The sequence below is a fragment of the Eretmochelys imbricata genome, chromosome 8, assembly GCF_965152235.1.
Source record: "Eretmochelys imbricata isolate rEreImb1 chromosome 8, rEreImb1.hap1, whole genome shotgun sequence".
Lineage (NCBI taxonomy): Eukaryota > Metazoa > Chordata > Testudines > Cheloniidae > Eretmochelys > Eretmochelys imbricata.
In genome coordinates this window covers 57,263,930-57,278,010 of record NC_135579.1, presented here as the reverse complement: position 1 = coordinate 57,278,010, position 14,081 = coordinate 57,263,930, and the positions used below count along the sequence as shown (strand labels likewise).

The 14,081-nt window shown below is 39.2% G+C and overlaps 1 protein-coding gene across 1 annotated transcript in view; it reads right to left on the bottom strand.

Annotated features, from left to right (window-relative positions):
- Positions 1-5,229: 5,229 nt before the first annotated feature.
- Positions 5,230-14,081, bottom strand: part of PLA2G4A (phospholipase A2 group IVA) — a 134,414-nt gene continuing 125,562 nt past the window's right edge. The window contains exons 17-18 of the mRNA XM_077825030.1: positions 13,751-13,908; positions 5,230-10,063 (exon numbers count right to left, since the gene is read on the bottom strand). Coding sequence (XP_077681156.1) covers positions 9,932-10,063; positions 13,751-13,908 — 290 coding nt within the window. The 3' untranslated portion in view covers positions 5,230-9,931. The remainder of the gene's footprint in view (positions 10,064-13,750; positions 13,909-14,081) is intronic.

Here is a 14,081-nt window from a genome sequence, read left to right as displayed (position 1 = left end):
CTCTCCAATTTATCCACATCCTTCTTGTAGTGTGGGGCCCAAAACTGGACACAGTACTCCAGATGAGGCCTCACCAATGTCGAATAGAGGGGGACGATCACGTCCCTCGATCTGCTCGCTATGCCCCTACTTATACATCCCAAAATGCCATTGGCCTTCTTGGCAACAAGGGCACACTGCTGACTCATATCCAGCTTCTCATCCACTGTCACCCCTAGGTCCTTTTCCGCAGAACTGCTGCCTAGCCATTCGGTCCCTAGTCTGTAGCGGTGCATTGGATTCTTCCGTCCTAAGTGCAGGACCCTGCACTTATCCTTATTGAACCTCATCAGATTTCTTTTGGCCCAATCCTCCAATTTGTCTAGGTCCCTCTGTATCCTATCCTTACCCTCCAGCGTATCTACCACTCCTTCCAGTTTAGTATCATCCATAAATTTGCTGAGAGTGCAATCCACACCATCCTCCAGATCATTTATGAAGATATTGAACAAAACCGGCCCCAGGACCGACCCCTGGGGCACTCCACTTGATACCGGCTGCCAACTAGACATGGAGCCATTGATCACTACCCGTTGAGCCTGACAATCTAGCCAGCTTTCTACCCACCTTATAGTGCATTCATCCAGCCCATACTTCCTTAACTTGCTGACAAGAATACTGAGACACTTCTAGCCTTCCTTACAGAGGTGTTGAGCACTCACAGCTCCCATTTACTTTCCAGATCAAGTCAATAGAAGCTGTGGGGTGCAGGAAGAGGGACTCAGTACTTGTGACAATCTGGCCCTCAGTGTCACAATTTGGCTGCTCAAAAGATAGAAGCACTTAAATTAGAGTGTGTGTCTGTACCTGCACTGAAATAATTGGGATTAATTTGGAGTTGCTGGGTGCTTAGCACATCTGAAAAAGAGATGACTTTGCTTGTGCACCCAAATCTGGATTGAGGTGCGTAATTTTAGTCGTCCAGGTTTGAAAATGTTGACCTAATGACTTGGCTGGCAGGCTAGTGAATTAAGCAAAAACCTAAATAAAAAAAGACATTAATTCTTGTCCTTGACCTGCCACAGATGTCCTCTGTAGCCCTTCATGAGTCCCATAATATCTGTGGCTTGGTTTCCCTTGCTATGCAATAGAAACAATAATACCTACCTCACACAGATGTTGTATGGCCTTATTCACTATTGTCTACAAAGCACTTGAGATCCTCAGATGGAAAGTGTTATTCAAGTATTGTTACAATTATTGTTACAATTAAGTGCAAAATTACAAAGCTGTGTCAGTGTTAAAGGCACTTCAGCATTAAAGTCATCCCAGTTACCACAAGCCAGCTTTGAATAAAAGCAGTCCAATATTTTAAAGTTAAACCTGCAACACTGTCATTCAGTTTTCTAAACTGATTCAAAGCTAGTGTTGTTAGAACACTGGGTCAACCCACCCCCATTCCTCCCCCCGGCCCGCTTGGGATCTGATTACTTTCTAGAGAATGTCATACAGAGGATTCCCTCAAATTAGAGATCACCTAAAATTCAACATCTTCTCAAACTCTGGATCATCTCAGGCCATTCAACTTTAAGCATTCCAAACCTTCACACTACTGGTTTTCCACAAACTTGGCTTGTTTGGGAGAGTTCATTACGTTTTAAAAATCAAGCCAAACTCTGATCTGTATATACTAAATTATAACTGACTGTAAGGCCACATAAGAAATTCCAATTTCTATTATACAAAATGTTGTATTAATGGACACGAGTTATACTTTTAAAATACAGTCTTTATAAACACAAGGGAGCAGAATTAAGGTCAAAGTTTTCACAGATCAATTTATAAACCTTATCATTGCATCAACATGACTTTTTTTGCATGGAATTTAGCTTACTGTTTAATTCTTATGCTTTATAGTCTTTTTAGCTGAACCACTATGATCTTTATTTTTTTTTCCTCGCGTGAGAAGGGCCCATTTACATGTATAACTTAATTTGATGACTCAGAAGATTAGTACACAAATCTAACCCTTATGTAAGTAAAGAAAGTAAGTGTGATAGGTGAATTTACAGCTTCAGGAAATGTCTACATGCTTTCAACTTGAGTGAGCAGCAGGGAAAGCATGTGTCATGTAAATTTGTTTAGTTGTATAACCTGTGTTACTAATATCAAATCCATTTGCCATTACAGACTGCTTGAACAACGTCCTGAAAAAGAATCCTTCCAGTGGCCTGAAAGCAGACAGATCCCTTGCCAACCTAGAGTGTGTTAAAGAAAAGACCTTAGTGGTTTCCAATTCCCTCCATATTCTTTCTCAAATTTCATCCCACAGACAAATACTTTGGGTCAAAACAGAGATTTGATGCTGACGGAATTTTCTTTCTCTGCTGCAAACATTCAAATCTTGACATCGGCATTCATGTGGATCCATTTCTCGTGCTTTCCAGGTTAGTCAGAGTTCATCCCACAAATTTGCTCTTGGCAAAAAAAACCTCAAAAACAATAATGTAAATAGACATTTAATACATCTGACCTCCAAGTTGGAAACTCTACCATATGGTCAGTATCAACATGTCGAGACAAGGAATCTGAATGATGTCTCCAAACTCAGTAGGTCTTTCCCAGCAACAGTACAGCTTTGGGGCATAAAGCTTGCTTGAAGTAGTGTTATACTGGGAGATTCTCTCCATCCATGGGGATCCTAAAGTAACACTGAGCTGTCACAATGGCTCCTTATTCCACCTCTGTTCACTGTGGAAGGTATTGAGGAAAGGCCGACACGGCTGTGCCAACCCACAGATGTCATTAATGAGACTTATACAACTCATTTAAGAGGCTGGGGCCTTGATTTGTCCCAGTGAACCTCCCTGATGGCAATGACGGGTGAGGTGGACAGAAAACAGCTTGACTGTTCGACCCTGGAATGCAATTGTGGGATGGGACAGCTTTTTACTTGGAAACTGAGGAAATTTAATCTGGAAATCAGTGAGATACATGAATATGGATCTCTATGGTGCCACTTTCATAATGCCACTTAGTAGGGTAGAGCTACAGTTCAACATTTAAAGTTTCTGTTCTAGGCCCAATCCTGAAAACAGGAGTTTTGTCCTTGACTTCAAAAGGAGCAGGACTGGGCCATGAGTTGTTATGAACAGTCCAAATAAGATCAGACAATTGCCAGTAATCTCAGAAAATTAAAGCACAATGTTTCTTCCCTTCCCCCAAAGCCAGTCATACACCAAGTGGAGCTTGTTGCAGAAAACAGAGGGAGAAAATGCATATTTTTTTTTCAAAATGTTTTCCTGTGTTGTTGGTTTTTTTTTTCCAAACTGAAGGATAGCAACCAACTCTGTAGTTGGCTGGGAAAAAAGGGCATGTGCACATATGGGAGAAGGGTTGGACTCTTGAAAATGTAGTCAAACTTTTTGTTTAATTTTAAAATTTTGTCCAAATTTTTAAATTTATTTCAACCAGCTCCAAATGTAATTATTATTTTGTTAAACTAGCAAACTACTTTGTAAGAAAAAGTATCACAACCAGTAAAACAGCAGAAGCTTTGAAAAAAAGTGTGTGAATATTGCTGTGTGAATAACAAATGTTTTGGTTTTCTGGAAAATATGACAAAGCGAAGAAAAAATTGTTTCGGGTTGATCTGAATTTTTTCCCCATCAAATTTTGGAGTATCAAAAAGTAAAACATTTTGGGTGAAATGATTCATTTAGTTCCAACTGAAATTAAAGGAAATTTGGAAGCAACAAATATCATTTTGAATTGAAAAATTGGTGTTTCATTTCAAAACAAAACATATCAGGTTTTTAGATTATTTTTCCCCACTCAAAACAACTGAATGACATCTACACAAATTCACAAAATGTTTCAAGCTGATCCAAATCTGCAAGTTTCTGTCAAAAAATTTCACCCAGCTCTAATTATGAAACACAGGACCAAATACTTCGTTTAAGCAGAAAACAATTTCATCGGTTTCATGTCATTTGTGAGGAGGGGAAGATGTTTACTTTTTCTGGGCTAGTATTCACATTTTATATAATTTCTAAGACACTGCATGACAATTGGCTAAGCCTCCTACGCTACAGCTGAGCTGAATTAGGTTTGAATGCGTCACTTTCTGACTGCACGCAGATAGATTTCCTCTTTTACATTTAGGAATGTTGGATTATGAAAGATTTTTCATTTGATTGCGGCTGCCAACTGGAATAAACAAAACCAGACTCATCAATAAATTAGTCAGGGAGACCAAGTCATCTCAGATGTTTCTCGTGCCAAATAAACAAATTCAATTCAAGTACTTGCAGATGAACAGCAGGCTTTGTCCTAAAAGGGAGGGCATTAGCAGATATTCTGGTTCTGAATGGTAAATCCTTTTATTTTAAATCCACAGTAACACCAGGTTGCCATCTATGCGGACTCAAGAAAATTTGCTGGTATAAGTATATTGGAAAGGTCTGTCCTGCACTCAGTCACGTTAAAATATTATTGAGAGTTTTTATTTGTCTAATATTTTACCTCCCTACTGGTGACGGCCAGTGTCAGACTGCGAGCCTTGATTGTCATATGGTAATAAAATGGTCCCTCATGAAAAGATTTACAACACTCAAATGTTCCCTTCCCATCAGAAAAGTGAGTTGTCATAGATCTAGACCCCCTGTGCTGCCAGCTCACCAGACTTCTGTGAGGGGATCCAGACACTGAATCCCCCATGCACTTTCAGCTTCCCTAGGTCTCAGCAGGGTGCAGCACTGTTTCCTCCCTTGGCCTTTCTGCCACATTTCCTGGGCCCTGACTCTCAGTCTGTTACCCCTTCATGGAAAGGGAGTCCTTCAGCCCACCTGTCTTCATCCCCCAGAACCAGGGCTGATCTTTCCTAGAATCCCAATAGCAGTGTGCGCCTCAGAGAGACAGCACAGAATCTCTCCCAGAGTGATGTTTTAACACCACTCTGACAAGGAGAAACATGGGCCAGATCTGTTCCCAAAAGCGGTTGAAATTTTCCAAAATTCAATTCTTCAACTAAAGGTTGAATTTCAGCTAAAATGACATTTTAGTTAAAATTTTCACAGAAGTTACATTTTGTTATGGACCAGCTGTACTGGTATGCCTTGCTCATATAAGTCCCATTGGTTTCCACTCTCATTAGTTTGGCACATCTGAGCCCGTATCACAATGAAATGTAAAGTACAGTGCAGTGTCTGAGAATTAGTGTATGCCTCCTGAAACAACGAATGCCACAAACCAAGTTTTATTTATATTTTGCCATCTGATAACATAATAATGTGATAATATAAATCTTACATTTTGTGGGCATCACAGAGAATACATATTATGAAATAAAAATATTATCACGTTAACCAAAAGAAAAAATAATATAGAATATCAGGGTTGGAAGGGACCTCAGGAGGTCACCTACTCCAACCCCCTGCTCAGCTATCTGGGAATTTTTGCCCCAGATCCTTAAATAGCCCCCTCAAGGATTGAACTCACAACCCTGGGTTTGGCAGGCCAATGGTCAAACCACTAAGCTATTCCTCCCCCCAATTATTTAGAAAAGAAAAATATTATAATATAAAGGTGGTACCAGCTTCTTCCTGTTTTCAATCATTTGCTGCAAATGTTTAAATTATGCATCAGTAAGATAAATTACCTTTATTTTCTCTCTTGATTTTAAACAGGTACTAATTCAAACACAAATAAAACCTATTCCTCAATAAGGGAAGTGTTTATTAATTACTGAGGATTACATATAAATTTAAGGAGGGATGTTGCAGTGACTATTAAGAAAATTTCATTATAATTGCTTACTTCCTCACGATATGAAGATCTTAGACCATTTAAAATGGTGCTATAATTCACAATAAAAGGAACCGCCATTGGATTAACAGTAATCTCTTTGATAAATGAGCAGTTGCTGTAAAAATTGTATATTGTGAAAATTATCAAATAAAAAATCAGATTAGCTTTCAGTAGGGCTTGCAAGAAGCAGTGTTGCTAATTGTGATTTTTATTATTTATACAGTGCCAAGTTTGGTGGGAACCTAATGGACAAGTAAGAAGATAAAGGGGGGAATTCCTGGTTCCACTGAACTCAATATTTTTGTCAGTGACTTTAGATTTCACTGAAGGTCCTTGCATTGAAGAGTTTACAATCTGAAGCCCTGATCCTGCGCAGACTTGTGCATGTGCTTAATGCTGCTCATAGTGTGTAAGTCAGGCCCTCTCAGGAAAAAGGTTTGAAAAAGTTATTGAGCTTCAGTCTGGAATGCTTACCTCTGCTTCTCCCACAAGTGTCTGTGTTTTCTACTGCACTGCCCACCACACATAGCAAGCCCTCCTTGAACAAAGCTGTAAATCCACTACCCTCTTCCACTTCAAATGCCACTTCTGCTGTGACACCTATGTGAAGTAAGCCAGCTAATGATTGCTGGGCTGAGTGGCAATCAAGAGAGAGCTGATATTATTTATTTGTAGAAGTAAACCAGATGCCCTTTCATCTTATTCATAACCATCTAGCTGTGCACACAGGTAACCTATGTCACCAGGAGATCTCATCATCCTTATCTTCATGCTCCTTCCCTCCTCCCTATAGTGATTGTTACACCCCCTCATTGTATTGTTTTAAGCCAGACTGTAGCTTTTTAGGGCAATGATCACATCTTTATGTGGATTTGCACAGTGCCCAGCACAATGGGACCCTAAACCCAATGGAGATCTTTGAGTGCTATCCAAATAAAACTAATAAATAATAATAAATTCACACAGAAAACCTTCCTCCCTCACTAACAACAAGGGCCTTGTTCACAATTCTCCTCACAGCAGGAGCCTTGAGATACCTTCATCCTCACAAAAGCTTTTAAGCCTATTAATAACTTGTCTATCCTTCTGACAACCCGACTTCAGTAGCTAAGATTCAATGGGAGCTGTGTGTGCACACAGCTGAGGGTATAATTTTGTCCTCATACTTTTTAGAGACTGGCCAAGGGTTGTTGAGGGTAACAGACAAGTTAATTAAGTGCAAAGGATGGGTCAAAAATGTAGGATGGATTCTGTGCTGCCTCACAGCCCATGCCCATGGCTTGGGTGCTATAGCGGGGAGTATAAATCTGATCAGAATTTGTCCATGGATATGAACTCAGATCACTATCTTGGAATTTTGTTGCTGCACTGGTGTTGAAATGTCAGTCCTCAAGTGCTGACCACATGGAGAATTTCTGTGACAAACATCTCATTGCCCTATATCTGTATTTCATTTTAGAAAGCATGTAAAATCTGCACACCAAATGCAGGCAATTTTTAAAAACAAAGAAATACTAGCAGAAAGTGACCATATAAGCATTTCTATAAGCATTTCTTATTCCCACAACTACAGGATTTGGGGCTTTTCCAACTTAACCACTAACGTAGTCCCCCATGGCTGCAGCTTAAGTGGTATATGTAAGAAAATGTCAGCTCCTGAGGAGAAATTTAGAAATGCCTGCGTGGGAGCATACACAGACACACTCATTACTGACAAAGTTACGTTTCAAACACTACATTAGTTAAGGAGTGATGCATTTTTCACTGTCATCCAGAAATTTTAATCCTTTTCCTCATCTTTGCTGTGAAAATCCATGTTCTCTGAAGTGCTAAAGTTGTTTTCTCCTGCTGAATAGATATGTGAATCACTGAAAAATTATCATCAGGCACTAACACTTACTGACATGAATCACTGAGGACATGGAAGGCTGTCTTAATTAATAGTTCTGGAAAACTGCCATTACTTTTTGTGAAAATATTCAAAATGTTTTGGGAACAGATATTCAGCTAGAGCGAATCGTCATTGCTCCATTAAAGTCAGTGGTAAGTTACATTAACTGAAAATGGGACCAATAATCTTTAGTAAAGATAATTAAAAATATTTTTCTGCCACTAGTAATAAGAATCTCTCTCTCTCTTTTTTTTTTTTTAAGAGACATCACTACGTTCTTTGTGCAAGAAAAACAAAGTTCAAAATGCAGCTCCCTTAGGGATTTCGTAGACTGGATTTCTGGCATGGTCAGTCTGGCCAAAGGAGAGCAGTGATCAGGAAAGGGTTATCTATAAAAGAAATCTATAGGAAGAATCAACATTACTAGCCCTGATAAGTGGCAACTGCTGAGAAATTTTATACATTAGCAAGTTCATATCGAGTAAAGAGCCAATCCTGTTCACACTGAAGTCAATGGCAATTTTACCAGTGATATAAAGTGGAGTGGGATCTGGGCCTTAGCTTCTAGTTTAAGTATATAGATCCATGAAATCCATGCCCTTAATGTTTTATTGTGTTGAAGAAATTCAATGCCTTTGTGTAGTAAAATAATTCATCCTGAATTGTACAGGTGTGTAAAATGTATTGGACAAGAGTCTGCATTCCTAGTTTTTCATATTTTGTCACATATTTGAAAATGGCATCGTGATGCTGTGTATAAGAAAGGTGACCATTTATATCACTGTTCTTACCACTGTAACACAATTTCCTTAAATCTTATACAAAGTGTATCATGTAAGGTGCCAATGGAAAAGTTATGACTTGCTAAGTATGATTATTCTGTTTGCATGCATGTATCATCTTTGTATCTGAAGTTATAAATATTGGCTATGTGCTGTTATCTTAAACCTGTGTTATATTCTTGTGTGACATCCTGCAGATAGGACTTACATTAGGGCCAGACAGCTATGTATTGATGGCCCATCAAGGAAACTCACAAAGGGCCATTTAAGAAACTCATCCCATCCAGATAGCTCTTCCTGAGGATGCTTCAGCCAGCGAGGAGCCAGTGGCCACCCCATGTGATTCAGCAAAACACGTAGAGGCATGTGATATGCTCATGTGACCCTGGACTCCATCTTGGGCCAGTAACTTTCCACAAACAGGGACAATGGGCTTTATTTGGGACAGTAAAATTCCAAGCACATGGCAGAGGTTATAAAGGACCCTGAGATATCTCCATTTTGCCTCTTTCCTGCCCTAATTTTCTGGATTGTGGATTTACAACTAAAAGGAGCATCTTGAACTTTGAACTGAGGACCTTCCAATCTTTTGGAAGTTACCAGAGAGACTCTACAAGCCGGCAATCTATTCCATCATTGCTACAAACCTGAAATTAGGACTTTGCAATTGTTTGTATGTATGTGATCTATTAACCATTTATAACTCTCTTCTTTTATTATTAAATATTTAGTTTGTTTACTAAAGATGGGCTGACAGTGTGGTATTTGGGTGAGATTCATATTGACCTGGGGGTATGTGTCTGATCCTTTGGGATTAGAAAGAACCTCACATATGGTGAAATGGGTTTTCAGTAACCCCCCTATATTAGACTTGGTTGTAGACTTGTATATTAGACTTGGTTGGTAGACAAGGGCTGGAATGTTTAAAAGGGGACTGTGTTTGGCTTCTGGTTAACCAATGTGGTATCACAAAAGCTATTTTGTTACTGGTTTGGTTAACTGAATTATCGAATAAACCACCAGTTTGGGAAGATTGTCTGCCTGCTCCTTGCAGTCTGCCCTGCATGTGGTATTCTCAGTGTGGCCCTTCCAGGAACCCAGACACAGGCACCATTTTAACAAAACTTTAAAATGGAAAATATTGAGACAAAATATTCATGAAATTGGGAGAAGTTTTACAAAAACAGGAGCATTTTAAACCAAATTACTTTGCATCCAAAGCATGCACAATTCTGTATTTTTTGAAATAAAGAATGGCCATTTATGCCGGAATTTTGTAAATGTTTGTAGATGCAAAACAAAAATGTAAAAAAGTACAAATCACAGTGAAACATGAAATGTCACAGAAAAATGCTTTCCTCAGTTCCACCTGGCCCTTTCACTTGAGCAATGGTGTGTTGTAACGCGTGTCCAGATCCAGTTACATAGATTTAGAAAATTTCTTGAAGGAGTGGCACCTGCAGTACATATCCTATGTATGGTTAGTGCTCGGAGGGTTCTTGTTGAAGTATTTTCTTGCCTCAACATTGCTGAGGGACACAGAGCAGCGGGATGGATTCTGTCTTCTGTATTCAATGCTTTCCACCATTGCTTGCTTGATCACCTGTAAAACAGAGTCAGAGTTCAGGGCAAAGAATTGATACTGATGGTGGTTTTTTAACTGATAGCAAAAAGCCATATCAGCTTGTACAACGGTTGCTCTTAATACCAGAAGCAAGCCAGTATTGCATAGAAGAAAGGGCTTTAAAAACAAATAAACAGATTGTATGTTGAAATTTTTGAAAAAAAGAACATTGTTCCACGAAGAACATTTGCCAGGGTATGCAAGAGTCTGGGGAGGCAAAAAGGTCAGGGTTTTTTGTGTTTTTTGCCTCTATAAATCACTGCAAACTCAACAATTCACTCTGCCAAAAAGGGAAGAGCACAATAGCAGCAGCAGCTAAAGAAAGACAGAAAGCTAAATTCATCTACTTTGGCTTGATTTCATACTCCTTGGATCATCTAAAGAGAATGTTTGCTCTGCTAACTGAATTAGTTGAAGAACCTCATAAATTAGTCAGGTAAACATTTCTCATCAGCTGTTTCAATTCTGCTATGTAGACAATCTTGTTATGAAATAATGTTCCGTGCCTTCTATAGAAAATTATACAGAACAGAAGAGGAGAGACTGTCTTTAAAAAAAGTCTATGTTAAAAATCCTAATTCTTTGATGTTGAAAGTAGAATGCAATATAGCCAGTAGGTGGCATATTTGGATCATGTACTTACTACAAAGATCTGAAACTTGCAGCAGAAAAAAATTACAGCTGTTGAATGAAATCACTAGAACAAAAATATACTTGGGCCCTGATTCTGATCTTGTTTAAAGTAATGCAAATCAGATGTAATGACTGGAGTTACACTGCAGTATATGAAATCAGAATTTGGTCCATATCGGATTTTGGGGTATAAATCAAACACTACAAGAATATTGAGATTTAATGGTAACATTAAATCATTAATATGGCTTCTAACTGTTTTAAATTTTAGTTTTATTTCTTTAGCTCAAACTTAAAAGCATTTATTGGTTACAGTTTCAGCAGAACAAATCAATCTCTAGCAGACTGATTCTGAGCTCATTTACCAAAGCATTATTTAAGAATTATATATCTTATATAGCAATTTTCATCCCTAGAACTCAGACCACTTTACAGAGATGGCAAATGTCACTATCCTCATTTTCAGATGAGGAAACAGAGTGGTGAAATCACTTGTTCAAAGTCACACGGCAAAGTAAGTAGCAGAGCTCAGAATACATTACATAGACTAAGGCCAGAAGGGACCATCATGATCATCTAGTCTGACCTCCTGCACATTGCAGGCCACAGAACCTCGCCCACACACTCCTTTAATACACCCATAACCTCTGGCTGAGTTACTGAAGTTCCCAAATCATGATTTAAAGACTTCAAATTACAGAGAAATCACCATTTACTTTGTTTAAACCAGCAAGTGACTTGTGCCCCATGCTGCAGAGGACAGCGAAAAACCCTCAGGGCCTCTGCCAATCTGACCTGGGGGAAATTCCTTCCGGACCCCAAATATGGCGATCAGTTGGACCCTGGGCATTTCAGCAAGACCCAACAGTCAGACACCTATAGAATTCTCTGTAGTAGCTCAGAGCCCTCCCCATTTAGTGTCCCATTACTGGCTGATGAAGATATTTGGTGCTAGCAGTCACAAATTGGCTACATGCCATTGCAGGTAGTCTCATCATACCATCCCCTCCATAAATTTATCAAGCTCAATCTTGAAGCCAATTAGGTTTTTTGCCCTCACTGCTCCCCTTGGAAGGCTGTTCCAGAACTTCACTCCTATTCCCCTAGGCCACTGAACCACCTGGCTTCACCCGGTTACCTGGGAGGAGCTCAGATACTGCAATAATGGAACAGTAAAAACAAAAAACAGATTAGATTAGAATATTAACCCAAATTGGAATGAACCCTGAACAAGCACAAGAACTCAAACATGAAAAGCATTATAGATTTTGTTACAGTCTATCCAATTCTTCTGTTATGGCAGGAAACGATCAGTACATTAAAATAATCTACAGACACATATAAAATGAAATGCATAACTACAAAACAGGGAATAACTGGCTAGGTAGTAATGCTCCTTAAAAGGATCTGGGGATTATAAACTCTGGAATAGGATTCCAAGAGAGGCTGTGGAATCCCTGTCATTGGGGGTTTTTAAGAACAGGTAGGACAAACACCTGTCATGGATGGTCTAGGCCTCAGCGCAGGGGGCTGGACCTGATACCTTCTCAAGATCCCTTCCAACCCTATATTTCTATGGTTCTATAGCTCCTGAAACATTCTTTAGCTGTTTCTTTTGAATGGAAAATATCTCTGTTATTTCAGCAGCATGATTACCTCAGAGCTTACAAGAAGAGATCATCATGCATGATTGTATTTACTGCAACTCCAGAATTCCAGACTTTAAGACCAGATGCCAAAAGAAAGGGCAAAATTCTCCTCTCTGAATCTCACTGCCCATCTCATCCATCTTTTCCCCTGCTTTAAACAGGCCCCTATCAGTGTAGTATCTGAGCAGTTAAAATAGAAACAACTACTTTTTTTCTCCCTCCCTTCCCAGTCTGCAGGGGAAATAACTCCACCACTTCATAGTTTTGTGTTTATGTGTGCATTGCATGGAAGCACAAGTTCATAAACAACTTATCCAGGGAAAGCTTAATTGAACATTTTTCATTTAGGCCTTACCCAACTCCCATTATGCTCAATGTCAGTCTTTCCATGGACTTTAATGGGCTGTAAGCCTGCCCTTAAAATTTGAAAGTCTGGAGGTCAGTTCCCAAGTCTTGGTCCAGCTGCTTCAGAGTTCAAGTGAAATGAAGCATCCTGGTTGTGGAGGGTCAAGGTGATCTCTCAGTGAACTAGGACCAAATCCCATGCAGGTGCTTTGAATATCAAGACAGTCTGTATTCACTGGGGAGCCAGTACAGAAGGGAGCACTGATTGATGTGTTACAGTGAGTCCAGAGTTGCTAGGCAGATGGGATGCTAGTTGTTTACTCACTGGAGCTTTTTCAGTGTGTGGCTTACCACAAATATAATGTATTGCAATAAACAAGTAACAAATAAATGGATCACCAAGGATAGGTTTGTGTCTGGTACTAATGGATACAATCAGCCGCACATGGAAATTGGCATTTTTTGTCATCGTGGCCATTCAGTCTCTTTCCAGAACCCAGATGCCATTAATAATAGGAGCCATAATGGAGAAGGCAAGCTGTCCCCTCCCTCTCCCTACCAAAATCACTTGGTCTTGTCAGTTGCCTTTATCAAGGTGCTGATTTGGTCAGTCACCGAGAAAGCTGGGACATGATGCTATTTACCTTCCCTGTTATAGGTAGTGTTATACATTCAAATTGGTATGTAGAACTTCCATTGAGATCAATGGGATTCTGCACACAAATCAAGGGCAGTATAGGATCCTTAAAAGTTAACTGGCTTTGTTTTTTGAAAGTGAACTTTTTCATCCTACTAGTTGGGCTGTGCTTCTTTTGTGAATTGTGTAAAAAAGATTAATGCAAAACAGCACAGATAACTGCATATACAAATACATTTGTGTGCAAGTTTGCACTTTTCTGCACACAGGCAGAAAAAAATCGAAGATTTTAAGCAGTAAATTTAGGGGTTTATTCTTGTCTCTAGTTAATCCTATCACTATGTGGACTCCCTAAAGCACCTCTGAACTGGTGTAAATCAGACATTTTTACACTGTACTTACATCTAAGTTATTCAGAGTGTTGAATTCCATTAGATCATGAAGCCTTTTGAAAGCTTCATTGGAATATTGGAAGTTGAAGGTAGAGAATGGCGTATTAGGATCATCAAAAATATCAAAGTCAGCAAAGTCCTTCTCTCCCTGAGTTTCCCTTGGAACACCTATAGAGACAAAAAAAAACCAGGGACAATATTTTATCATTTTGAAAAAATAAAACGGAAAGCTTTAAGAGATGAAGTATAAATTATATAACAATAACTTGCTTTTATATGGGGCTTTGGAAATTGATGGCCATTATGAAAAGATTTCTAGGTCTTTCTGATAAAGAGTATTC